The sequence below is a fragment of the Prunus mume genome, linkage group LG2 (assembly GCF_029339155.1).
Source record: "Prunus mume cultivar Tortuosa linkage group LG2, ASM2933915v1, whole genome shotgun sequence".
Lineage (NCBI taxonomy): Eukaryota > Viridiplantae > Streptophyta > Magnoliopsida > Rosales > Rosaceae > Prunus > Prunus mume.
In genome coordinates, this window is record NC_142699.1 from 46,690,263 (window position 1) to 46,704,340 (window position 14,078).

The following is a 14,078-nucleotide window of genomic DNA, read 5'->3' on the forward strand; positions in this document are numbered from 1 at the left end:
TGATTTCCCATTTTTAAGGTGTTTAAGTTATTCTTACACAGTGGTGTCATAAAACCGCTCGTCTTTTCAAACACAACGACGGTTTTCCATTAAACCGTCGTTTTTTTCTGGTCGCCTTTTTCACTTTTTGTAGTAGTGTTCACTATGATCTTCCATATATATTTACCATCGTCTCAAAACCACACAAAAGGCATTTCAGTTTAAATATCTGTTGTAGAAAGTTCTTCAACGTCGGTAAGCTGATTCTCTGTTATCGCCTAACAAACATATGCACGACAATATCATTGTTATCAGTGCATCGTATTCATGACGGAGTTGCTCATAGAAGCGGCATTTCAAATATAATAACACGATGATAAAGGGTACAAAACGATGTATTTAACGACTTCATTATGACCTTCCATATACATTTACCGTTATCTATTAGAACCACAAAAGGTGTTTCAATTTAAATATCTGTCGTTAAAGTTCTTTTGAACGTCGATAAGCTGATCCTTTTTGTCGTCTAACAGACATACACACAATCATATCGGTGTTATTAGCGTCGTATAGAAGGAGGAACCACGTCTATATTTATATTATTCGTGTCGTGGTAAGTTAAGTAATAACGATGGCCATATAAATACTAGGGTCGTAGTAGATCATAATAACATCGTTCTTTCCATATTTAAAGCCGCTACTACTATATTTGCACATCGTTCAATACCATGGTAGTTGATTTTAAAGTACTGTTGTGATAGTGATTATGCACAACAGTATGCTAATAGTTTTTGTCGTGGTTACTCTATGTTATAGCGAGAGGTGGATAAATTGTTCTAGGTTATCTCCTTCAGACAACGTGAAGTTTCTAGAAGCATCGTCTATGCTTATCGAAGTTGGCCTTTTTTGTTGTTTTTATATTAATTAGACATCGATTTTTAGTTAGAGATGATGTAGTATGTTGTAATAACGGCGGTAATTTACTGTCGTGGTTTTATGCATCAAAAGATGGCGGTCGATTTCACGATGATGTAAAAAGCGTCTACACGATGGTGGATTCCCGTTGTCTATTGCGATTTTTGTAGTAGTGTTTTAACCTTATAGGAACTCTATGTGGTACTAAGTCACTCATGTATCTTACCATGCAACGTATAAATTGTAAAATATTGTAGTAAATCATTATAAAATAAATGATTATGGTGTGTTTAATCTTCTTTCATTAATTACTACATATTTTCTACACTCGCAGTGTTTGCCAACTTGCTATATAATCAATTTAAATCAGTTAAACCCATCATGCAATGCATTTCCTTCAAATTTTTTGTGATAAAGTAATAGATAATTGACTAAATAAAAATCCTCCAAAGTTTCAAGAAAAATTTCCAAGTTTTTCTTACAATTTCCATGGTTTTTATTCAATTTTTATCGATATTGATAATATCCCGATATTTTCATAGAAATTTCGGTGTTTTTGGACTACCAATAATTCCGAAACCATCGATATTTTAGACCTTGATTTATTCTTCTTCGTCGTTCTTATTTTGTGCTTCACTTTTAAATTCATTATATCTTTAATCCTTTTATAACACTTTATTTCTCGTCATATCATTTAATCACATTTATATTTATCATAAACTCTTAAAAACCTTAAAAATCAAAATACAAAGCCTAACCATTATTGACCCCAAGTAGGAGAAAGAATGTATGCCAAGATGGGATTTCTTGTTTGGCTGAACAATCAGTTGATTAGAAGTTAGAAGCGCTATCACATTGCTTAAAATCTTTCCATCCAAATCATTTGATAGCTTGGTAGTGGCATGTCCACATAACTCAAGCAAAGGAGGACCAAAACTCCTTCAAGCACTAGTTTTTGTCCAAAAAGAGGGAAGCAATGTGCATAATCTAACATACAAGGAAGGAATAGGTGAGACATGCAATCGCACTAGTTTTTCTTTCTGTGCCAGTCTTTATACTGACTAATATGAGTACGAGACTATCTTTCTCAACAGCTTAAAAACACATGGAGTATGCTAGCTAATAAATAATATATTCCCTGAAATCAGTATTGTACGTAAGATTAAGAAATCTCACATCCTCCCTCACAAAAGCCTCACTTGTCTACCAAAAATCCAACTGAAAGGTACGGACATGGGTGGTTGCTTGGTCCTTGCTTGAGCTCTTTCCTCTAGCTTTCTTATTCTCGGTGGCAACCCACAAACAAACTCTTGAGCCTTTCGGCCTTCAGGTGAAAGTCCGACAAGGGTTTCTACCTTCCACGTGGCAAGCAACGACTCCAATATATCGGCATAGTCATTGGCGGTATAGACACCTAACTGCTGCGCAACACTGGAAAAGTGTTGAAAAAGGTGGTCATCACGGCCATCATACATCAAGTGAGCTGGCATGGTGATTTTCTTCCTCATCATGTGAGCTAAAGAAATGACAGTATAATCAGGATCCAACTCAAAGAGCTTGGTCACAATCTTGGTGTAGGCAGCCTCATGGCGCTTCTCATCTGAGGCTATTATGCCGCATATTTGTGCCAACTTCAAGTCCCCATGCTTCTTGGCAAGTTTGGCAGTGTTCCCATGAGAGATAGCGGTAGCCCTTTCCTGGAATGAAGTGAATATGAACCCCAAGTAGGGATTGTTCTCTCCCCCGGGATCCTATGAATACGTACACATATAGGTACATTTATACATGCAGGTTAAGTATACACAAGAAAATTCAGGGCCTAAATAACATGTTTTTACCCTACAATCAATGTTTAATAATTTCCCATTAGACATTAATCTAAATTGAGCTTTCAAACAGTTTTCAGTTTTTTACTTTGTGTACACTTGAAGACTATATGTGTTAATATACTAAACATGTTTCAGATATTCAGTTTTATTTAAAATAAAAACTCGAAACTCGAAACAGAAATAGTCATCAAACGGTCTCAATTTTCTATTAAGGAGAAGGAGATAACATTAATTGATTAATTTAATCATTAGATGCATATGAATATATATATATATGCTTAAGGTGTAACATACCATTCCAAAAGTAATCAAATACTGAATGGTCTTCTCAATTTGGGACATGTCGACTCGTCCGGTGAGATAGAGATACTTATTAAGAAGGTCACCATGCCTTTTCTCTTCAGCAGTCCAGGCCCTGGTCCAGACTGCCCAAGAAGTAGGGCTTGAACCTGTTTCATCTGCAACTCCATCCAAAGTGTTGAGCATTGTTTGGTAAGTGGGAAGGGCGTCCTCAGTGATCATATTTCCCACCAAAACAACAAAGAAATCATCTGGAACCTCCTTTGCCCTCTCCCTCAGTTCCTTGACTTGCTCATGAAAACCGTCATCTCGGGAAGCCGCTGGATCAGGCAGAAAATCTTGAGGTTGCCAGCACTTTTCAACAGGTTTCAAGTGAGTTAAGATGTTGTCCTTAGCCCAGTCGTCTAGGGATTTAAAGATGCTAATTTTTTCAGGTGGCATGGAATGAGTGATTTCTTGATAAAGCAACTCTCGCCGAGGCATAAAAGCCTTCTTGTAACTGTAATCCCTGTTAATCTTCTCATCAACCTTCAGATCTCTGCATACATATATTAATATATATTAGTAAAACAGACAAATATATGGATAAGATAATAAAAAATAAAGCAAATTAAAATTGTCTCACTTTGAAGGTGCAGGGCTGGATGAGCCCGTGAAGAACTTGGGAGATGTGAGGCAGCTGGTGATCAACATTGGCGGGAGATGAAGATGACATCATCCTCTTACAGTGAGTTAAATATTAAGGAAAGATACTTTGAGTTAATTAAATCCCTAGCTAACCTACGCCCAACCCAACCAAGCAAACGAAACAACTACTTAACAATCTTCCCTCTAATTTGGGAAAACAAATCATGCGTTGTGTGTGTGGCATAAATACGAAAGCTCATGCGTTGGGAAAACAAATTGTTTACACCATAATCAACCGAGCATATCTAGCATCAAAGCAACTAGCACCAAGAGCATCAACACCATGACACGTGTCACCACCACAACGACTTGCACAAAGTCCCACATCGGAAATCTACACAAACCTCCCACTTTCACCTCCCTATAAATAGGGACTTCTCTCCACTTAGAAGAGGGACTTCTTCTCTCCACTTGGAAGAGGATCCGGGTCTCAGAGCTAGACCCTAGGGCTGGGGACTCTCTCCTAGATCCCTAGCCTGGGCATCTCACTTGTCATCTTTATATTCGGGTCCAACCTCATGTATAAATGTAATCATATACTATTATAATGAGAACATACTTCTCCGTGGACGTAGCCCATTCATTAAGGGTGAACCACGTATATCTTGTCTTCTTTACATTTATCGCTTGCCCAAGTCTTTACATACATGCTTAAGGTTTTCACCTTCATCCACCATCCATCATACCTCATCACTAAGTTGGGCTCAATCTTGGCTTGACCATTTTGAGCATCAACAGTTTGGCGCCGTCTGTGGGAATCGATACAAAAGGCTTATGTCGTTCTCCCCTTCCTCAGTGCCCTTCGGCACCCATACAATCTTCATCATATAGCTTGGATGATGCCTTCGGCACCCAGCCATCATTTGGCATGAGTTATGCCTTCAACACCTAGCCATCAATCGGCGCAATCGATGCCTTCAGCACCGCGCCATTATTTGGCACCCAGCCATCAACCCGCGCAAGAGATGCCTTCAGCACCTACGCGCCTAGCCACAATGCCTTGCAACATGCAAGTTTTGTGTTGCATTCGATACCTTCATGCCCAGCCACATTGCCTTGGGACACGCAAGCCTTGTGTCGCCTTCAGCGCCCCCGTGCCTAGCCACATCTTGTGTCACATTCGATACTCTTGTGCCTAGCCACATCGCTCTGCGACACGCAAGCTTTGTGTTGCCTTCGGCACCTTCGTGCCCAGCCACGTTGCCTTGCGACATGCAAGCATTGTGTCACCTTCGGCACCATCGTGCCTAACTACATCGCTCTGCAACACGCAAGCTTTGTGTTGCCTTCAGCGCCCCCGTGCCTAGCCACATCTTGTATCACATTCGATACCCTCGTGCCTAGCCACATCGCTCTGCGACACGCAAACTTTGTGTTGCCTTCGGCACCTTCGTGCCCAGCCACGTTGCCTTGCGACACGCAGGCTTTGTGTCACCTTCGGTACCCTTGTGCCTAGCTACATCGCCTTGTGACATGCAAATGCAAGCTTTATGTTGCCTTCGGCACCCCCGTGCCTAGCCACATGACATACAAGCTTTGTGTTGCCTTCGGCACCCACGTGCTTAGCCACCTTGTCTTGCGACACGCAAGCTTTGTGTTGCCTCCGCACCCCGTGCCTAGCCACATCGCTCGCGACACGCAAGCTTTGTGTTGCCTTCGCACCTTCGCTCCCAGCCACGCTGCCTTCGCGACATGCAAGCATTGTGTCACCTTCGCACTATCGCGCCTAACTACATCGCTCGCAACACGCAGCTTTGTGTTGCCTTCGCCCCTCGCCTAGCCACATCTTGGGTCACCTTCGCACCCTCGTGCCTAGGCCCACCGCCTTGCGACATGCAATTTATGCCTTCGCACCCTCGTGCCTAGGCCCATTTCCTTGCGACATGCAATTCTTGTGCCTTCGCACCCTCGTGCTCACCACACCACCCTGCGACATAACTTTGTGCCTTCGGCAATACACAAAGGCCTTGCCAAACAGCAAGGCCCACGGAAAAGTATTTGGGGCCTCAAAACAATACTTTGTTGCCAAGTGCCTAGCTCCAAAGCTTGTTGTACGTGGACATTCGATTCACCGCTCGGCTACAAAGCCTAGCTCAAAAAGGCCACAGCCCAGGAGGGTCCAACTACCCCGACTCCAAGAAAACTCACGGCTCCAAGCCTCCTTGCCGAAGCGGTGCTCACACCGTGAGGATGCTCACGATGCCCAGCAGCCTCCCTTAGAGATTCGGCCTAGCCTTCCTTCAAACGCAGCCCGGCTTCCAAATCTGCACACCTCGTAGGATCAGCCAATTTGCCTCGAATGCCCGGCTCCACCCGTGGCCACAACTCAAGCCTTTGACCAAATTGTTCTCGAGCTGGCTCCAAAGTTTCACGAAAGCCCAAAGGCTCAGACTTCTTACCGAAGCTGCCTCGCAACCAAGCTTCAACTATTCAGCCACCATTTCAGCCCAGGAACCACCTTTCAATCACATTGAAAGTCTCAATTTATGGGTGGCCAAATATTCCAATTGCATGGCTTGCATGACCAAGGAGGCCAACCATTATTCCCAATCCAATAAGGAGCTCACGTGGTTCACTTTCCAATTCAACTAAAGCATCACTTTGCATGGCTTGCATGGTTATATTTGTTTGCATGGCTTACGTGGTTATTATTGTTTGCATGATTGAAGACAACTAGCTGAAGGTCTGGAACATTTTAAATGGCCAGCCAAACAAAGACCTAAACCACTAAATTTATCAAGATACCCAATAGGAAGGCAAGTGTCAACTACTTCACACAGTTATAAACTTGACTGTCAAAATCCATGCTCAAGCAAAAGAACAGCACCTCAACTACCAAAAAAAGGAGGGGCTTCAGAGCTTCATATTCAACGCTTCAGCAGCTTCATATTCGATGAAGTTTGTCGAAACTACAAGGCCTAGCCCCAAGGCTCTTTGAATATGCCTTCACGGCCCAGCTAAAAGACCTTAGGACCCAGTCCGTGCGCACAAGACCTCCAAGTCTGCCCTCCAAAGGCTACGGACGCAGGCCTTGAAGACAAATTTTTAACTATCCAAAGAGAGTACACAATGAGTTCAAAGTGAATAGGACTGGATTCCAGCAATGTTCAGCTCCATTGGACAGAGTACCATTAACCAGTGGATATGATGGGAAGCCCAGCTACCTATTTTAGCCTTACCAAAGTCAAGGCCTCAAGTCACAACTTCAAGGCCCAACTCCGAGTATACCTTAGGTGCCCCAGCTCACCAAAGATCAACAAGCCTAGCTTCAATGGTCCGGCTCCAAGAATTTCTCAATAGTCCAGTTTCGAAGGCAAACCAAATCGCCTAGCACCTACCAACCAAATCTGCCTAAGGGTTTGGGTTCATAATATACAGCACCTAAGGTTCACAAACAGAGGAATAATAATTCACGCTCATCCAGCCCCACCTAAGGTCACCGAAGGCCTAGCTCCTCTTGTCGAAATGCCCGGACCCAAAGACCCAAGGTCCTTGCCGAAGGTGTAGCACCTCGGCTCCGCTAAATAGCCCACGGGTCCAGCTCCAAGCACAACGCAAATCATCCGGACTCAGCTACTTTGCCAACACCTACAAAATATGGAGAGTCAACTTGCCGAACGGCAAGGGATGGGCAAGCAACAAAATGGAGGCCTCCAAAATGGCAGCAACTTACCTCAGAAATTTGATCTAGACACCTGTGTCACAAGGAAAGCCCACTCCGCCTACTTTTGCAATGTCTCACCCCAAATTTGTTCCAGCAGCTCTAAGGACCCACTACGGATAGCCCAGCTCCCAAAGCCCAGCCCTAGCCAAGGTCTAGCTCCAAATGGCCGGGCACCCGGCTCAAGTGCCACCTACGAGCTCAAGCTACACCGAGACGCCACACCACTCTGGGTATCCGACCCGCCTCTCCTTGATGCCCGGCTACAAGGAAGCTAGCTACACAACAACAACAACCATTCAAAAAACATTTACAAACACCCTTGCCGAACGGCAAGGGTTATGTGGCAACAACATGGAGGCTTCCATGAACATCATCTCACCTCAAAAAACTGCTCAAGGCACCCGCTAGCCAGATCTCGCCCAAACACCATTGCAAGGACCCAGAGATCAGCGCTTCAGCCCCAAAACTCTCAAGGAGCCTAGCTCCAAATTTGTAAGGGTGACTTCAAGAACCCAAGTATACTGGCTCACGGTGCTTCAACTCCAATATTCTTCTCCAACAAATTTTGGATCGCATGAACAGCTAATGGGGGGCTTGTATCTCTTCTCCAATCTTTGGACTCACCTTCTCAAGCACTTGCGAACCCAGCTTCACCAAGCTCCAATTCTCCGACCCTGCTCAAGACTTGGAACTAGCACAAAACGGAGGAATCATGATTTGATCAAGACACCCGCTCCAAGAGCCCAGCCACTCAAAGGCCAAACCCGTGCACTTCCAAAACTCCAATGGTCCGGCTCCAAGAAAATTATCAATATCACAGCCTCACCAACCTGCCGAATAAACAAACGTCAGATGTCCACCAAAAAATTTTCAAAGTGACCTTGCCGAACGGCAAGGTCCATACGGAATTCAAAACAAGGGCCACCCATCCTCGGTTCCACACTCACCTATGCTCAAGCTCCAGCGAATCCGACAAGGACCCAGCTCACGGGATGACGACACTACGGACCCAGCCGGATCGTCTCGAAACCATGCACTCAGACCCACTCCTTGCCAAGACAGATCAGCCCTCCTTGGGTCCCTTGTCGATCCAGCACCGCCGCCGAATCCTTCCTCTGGCGGCAATGTCTCTGAGCCCAGCTCCACCTTCACGCCAAACCGCTGGTTCCTGTGGCCAAGGAACTCGAAAGTCCTAGCTATCTCTTGCCTAGCCCCCTCTTCTTCTTTTGTGCCCTACAAATGTCCCAGCTATCTCTTGCCGAACGGCAAGAGATAGTCAAACTATCAAACACCGAGAGCCCAGCCACTTGTCAGAAGGTATAGCCCCAAGCCTAGCTCCAAGGCAGCCGGTTCCAAGCTACGTGCCGAACCCAGGAGGCCCAAAATCCATATTCACGCTCAGACAGCTCACAATATACCTTCAGCATGCTTCTACCGATCAAGCAAGACAATAGTAACATGCTCAGCTCCTCCTCCCGAACGCTGGCCATTTGATAACGGCCCAACCTTTGGAACCCGGCTCCAAATGCCTTACCAAAGCTCCATCAAGGCCTAGCTCCATGCAACATTGCCGAAGCCAACTAGAGCCCAGCCCTTCATTTTGGAAGCCCCAATGGCCCAACCCCAATTACCAAAAGCATTGGAGGCCCAGCCCCCTGATCGCCAAGACCTTGAATTCCAAGCCAAGCCTAAAACTGTCTTGGCTTCCTTGCCGAACGGCAACACCTATGAAACTTTTTGGGAAGGGTCACAACTATTCTCCCTCCAAAAAAATCAAGAAAAACCAAGAAATGGCCAGCTCCGAAAAATCACGAAATGGCCAGCTCCAAGTCACGGCCCGACTTCATTCTCGGGTTCCCGTGCTCCATGTTCACGCCTAAACGGCCACTAAAACCACGGACCCAAGACTTGCCGAAGCTATGACCAACAACTCTCAAACACCCTTCCAAATCTGCCCCCCAGGTTCAACCACTACTCAAAACCTCAAATTTTTTCTCTAGGCACCTGCGAACCTTCGAACCAGCCCCGCTCTTGAATCAGCCCTCACAGCTCAACTTCCAAAAGCTTGAACACACCTTTGCGGAACCAATCTATGGAGCCAAGCTCACTAAGATACCGAAGGCCCACTCAATCTCTCGGCGGGGCACGGTTCCACTCACCGAACAGCAAGGTTCTTGCTGAAAGCTCAAAACTCGATTTTCCTCCCTCAAAATAACCACATCGAAGCAACCCCAGCTCCAGCATGTATCACCCTCACAAAGCCCTAACCCACCTTGCCGAACGGCAAGCTGTGCGAGTCCGACTCCGAGCTCGTGGATGCCTTGCCGACACTCCAAGAAGAACCAGCCCGGCTTCACCCTCCTACCGAAGCCTCAATGGGGTGCCCGACTGCTGAAGGACCAGCTCCTTCGACAATAACCTTGCCGAAGGAAGAGGAAGCTACAAAAAAATGTCTTAGCTCTCTCTTGCCGAACGGCAAGAGCTTTTGAAACTAATTTATCTACTCTCTTAAAAAATTCCTACCCTAGCTCACCACATCTCTTGGCCCTTGCCGAAGCCTAGCTCCAGGACTTTGCCAACCTATTAAGGCCCAGCCTTTAAAACCCCCAAAACTTGGTCAAGAACCTAAAGATACCCCAAGGACCCAGCTCTTTATTTTTTCAAATGTTTTCTCCCTTGCCGAGCACGGCAAGGGTCTGGTACAGCTTATGAGATGCTCTCCCCCTTTCCAACAAAGGCCCAGCCCACCCTCCAAAAGGACTTTGCTAAAGGCCCATGCCAGCCCAAGTCTACAAGGTCTTGAGTTAGCTCTACCAAACCCTTGTGCTCACGGAGGCAGCACCTTGTTTTTCGACTTGAAGTGCCTTGGCCTCCTTGCCGAACGGTAAGGGGCATTAAAACTACAAGAAGGTTCACACGGCACCCCCCTACCAAAGGAATCAATAGCCTAGGCCACATGGCCATTCAAAAAAAACAAAAAAAACAAAAAGGGAAAAAGGGCTATAAAAGTGAAATTGAAACCCACACTTCTTTTTCTCCTTCAAGCTTGAGCCCAATCTTTTGGGAACCCAAGCCCTTGTTGCCCAAAACCATCACTTGGTTACCAAACGGCAGGACCCGAGTCATAAACACTGAGGCCCACATATTTTATTGCTGAGAGCTTCAAAGACCCCAGTCTACATTTCTTTCAAAGATACCCAGCTACCAATGGTCCTAAAACCTCACACAGCTACCAAGTGTTTACGCAACTTCTAGCTTGCCAACTTAGGGGACTAGGGACTGCCCTACGGCTCCCACTGAACCTGGAATGCTCGGTCATGATTACACAAAAACTCACAAGTTCCCAACCCAGAAGTTACTTCTTGACCGCGAACTTGGGGGACTACTGTTTACACCATAATCAACCGAGCATATCTAGCATCAAAGCAACTAGCACCAAGAGCATCAACACCATGACACGTGTCACCACCACAACGACTTGCACAAAGTCCCACATCGGAAATCTACACAAACCTCCCACTTTCACCTCCCTATAAATAGGGACTTCTCTCCACTTAGAAGAGGGACTTCTTCTCTCCACTTGGAAGAGGATCCGGGTCTCAGAGCTAGACCCTAGGGCTGGGGACTCTCTCCTAGATCCCTAGCCTGGGCATCTCACTTGTCATCTTTATATTCGGGTCCAACCTCATGTATAAATGTAATCATATACTATTATAATGAGAACATACTTCTCCGTGGACGTAGCCCATTCATTAAGGGTGAACCACGTATATCTTGTCTTCTTTACATTTATCGCTTGCCCAAGTCTTTACATACATGCTTAAGGTTTTCACCTTCATCCACCATCCATCATACCTCATCACTAAGTTGGGCTCAATCTTGGCTTGACCATTTTGAGCATCAACACAAATTATGTTATTTCATGCAAAAAAATGCTTTGTTGAGAATATTGTCGCACGTTTGGAAATGGGCCTATCTACTCATTTTCAATTGATTTTAAATTGAATTACTCTAAATTGTTACAGAGAACCGGAAGAAGTCTTTCTATGACTCTCCCTCTTGCGAAGTGGACATGAATCAAATTGAAGACTATTATGCCTCGTTTGTTACACAGGATTGTCTTGACATTGACTTAGGAACTGTCTTAGCTTGGCTTGACTTGGTTTAAATTGGATAACACAAATGTGTTTGATGAAAACTTGGACTAAGACTAGATTTTTTTATTTTCCAAAAATATATATATGTATATATGTATAAATACATACATTATATATGTATATTATAATATATATAATATATGTATATACTGTCTTCTTCTATTGAGGGAATCCTTATTTGATGGACACTCTTTAGGGTATCGTGCAAATTTTTTATCAACAATCCAAACTGTCTTTTTTGCAAGTCTTCATTTATAGATCATCTTTGAAAAAAAGACAAATCGGAAACCGTTTCAACCTCCAATTGTGTCCTACAAACTCAATGAACATTGTGCTTCAAGAAAGTACTAAAATTTCAATAACTCAATTAAGTTGTCAAATAATATTGGATTCATGTGTTTTTTTGTAGAGATGATCGATCTTTAAATGAATACCTACAAAATATAAGGTTTGGATTAGTGAAATACAATACAGAGTGAGCCCTACAAGGGTGTCCCTCAAATAAGCTTATTTCAGGGTTCCTTCAATGAAAGGTCTCTGAATGTATATATATACATACATATATATTGAGGGATCCCTCAATCGAAGGGGATTGTATATATATATGTGTGTGTGTGTGTGTGTGTGTGTGTGTGTCTGTGTGTCTGTGTGTCTGTGTCTCTATATATTATAGGGTTAATGTGACAAGACCTGCCCCGAATTCCTCGGAACCCGGAACGAATCTTGTAGAAATTCCGACATCACCCCGATGCAGGGCCCATTTCAATTACTATATCCTCTATTCCAAAATTAAGGAAAAGTGGCACGAGACTTTCTACCGAAATTTCAGCAGTCTCCCTTGAAAAATGGACATTTCCCAAAACTTCTCAACTTGTCAAAACATATTTAATATCACCAACCAACAGCATGCACAAGATAGTTTCATGCAATTCACATAATCGGCCTCCGGCCTTCAAATAATCCGAAGCAAAACCACCTACCAAGCTCTTAAGTCAAATGATGAAAATAAACCATGCATTTAATGAACTCAAACTAATTTACGCATACCCACCATAATTAACACCAAACAACTTCCCAAAGTCCATCATGCGGTATTTCACAAACAAACACAATCGCGAGTAGATTAAGGACTCGACCCAAATCGTACACCAATCCAAAACGGGTTTCAACCCTAACTTGACGACAACCACCATTTAACAGCACTCACTTAGTCCAACGGAAAGATGAACATTTATTCAATCAAGCCTCTTTTTTTTTTTTCTTTTAATCGAGCCTTAAAACCACCGACAAGGTCAACACCAAACTCATCCAAAGACCAAAATAACTTGAGTTCGCGATTGCACCTAAGTGGGACCCCAGGCTACCTACGTACCCTTATTGAGGGATCAAGCCACACGTAGTTCTTTCATCCATATTCACGAACCATATAATTTACAATCATTTGAAGTATTATAAATATATTATATTCTAGAATTATCTTTCCCCTTTAATTTGAATCAAAACACACCAAACATAATTCTTGTTAAGCATCAATCTTTCCCAATATAGTATAACAATCCTTTATTCCTCTCCCTATTCTTTTACCACACGCCAGAATTCTCCAACGCCACGTGTGATAATCCATAACAAATCACACGGTCTCACACGTCGGAATATTCCAACGCCACATGTGAGACCAGATAATCACATATTCTTCCCATACGCAAGAAAATTTCCAACGCCACATATCGGAAGTGTCTCACACGCTGGAATATTCCAACACCACGTATGACCAGATAATCATATATTCTTCCCATATGCCGAAAAATTTCCAACGCCACATATAGGAAGTGTCTCACACGCCAGAATATTCCAACACCACGTGTGAGACCATATAATCACATATTCTTCCCATACAACGGAAAATTTTTAACACCACGTATGGGAAGTGTCTCACACGCTGGAATATTCCAATGCCACGTGTGAGACCATATAATCACATATCTTCCTATACGTCGGAAAATTTCCAACGCCACATATGGAAATTCCAATAACTGAAGGATGGTACTTAACATAGTGTAATCATATAACTTCCCACAATAATCCACATTATTATTTAATCCCAATCCACAAAAATTCATCCAAACCCATCCACAATAATTTGACATAACACATAAATTCATTGCCAAAATAATTCAAACTTTCAAATCTCAAGTCAAACAATTTCCAAATTAAATATCACCAATATAGCTATATATGAATTTCTCAATCTTATTCCAAACTATATTTCATGCATAATCCTTTAATCATTTAGAATAGTGCATATTTACAATAAATGCTCACTCACTTCTTATTAATCATATATTCCAAATTTTCAGTATTACATAAACTTCAAAAAACAATATAACATCTGATAATCCCCCAGTTTAAAACAATAAATTAATCTCATAATCCACGTAATCAACATAACTCAATATAACGGTCAAGACTCGTCAATAAGGTCATTTTAATCCTCCTAGAAAGGTAAAACTACCTCGGAAGACTCAAGGTTAACCAAGTGTCAAACTA

General features: G+C 43.4%; 1 protein-coding gene across 1 annotated transcript; it reads right to left on the reverse strand.

The window, feature by feature from the left end:
• Positions 1-1,808: 1,808 nt before the first annotated feature.
• Positions 1,809-3,761, reverse strand: LOC103322349 (stearoyl-[acyl-carrier-protein] 9-desaturase, chloroplastic-like). Its single transcript, XM_008224253.2, has 3 exons — positions 3,649-3,761; positions 3,018-3,561; positions 1,809-2,645 (listed from the first exon to the last, which is right to left on the reverse strand). The coding sequence occupies exons 1-3, from the start codon at positions 3,714-3,716 to the stop codon at positions 2,079-2,081; spliced, it is 1,179 nt and encodes a 392-aa protein (XP_008222475.1). The 5' UTR covers positions 3,717-3,761; the 3' UTR covers positions 1,809-2,078.
• Between the last annotated feature and the right edge of the window lie 10,317 nt (positions 3,762-14,078).

Coding starts and splice junctions, on each gene's coding strand:
- LOC103322349 (XM_008224253.2), bottom strand. CDS start 3,716: ATGTTGATCACCAGCTGCCTCACATCTCCCAAGTTCTTCACGGGCTCA. Junction 3,562..3,648: donor TCCAGCCCTGCACCTTCAAA/GTGAGACAATTT, acceptor ATATGTATGCAG/AGATCTGAAGGTTGATGAGA. Junction 2,646..3,017: donor ATTTGATTACTTTTGGAATG/GTATGTTACACC, acceptor ACGTATTCATAG/GATCCCGGGGGAGAGAACAA.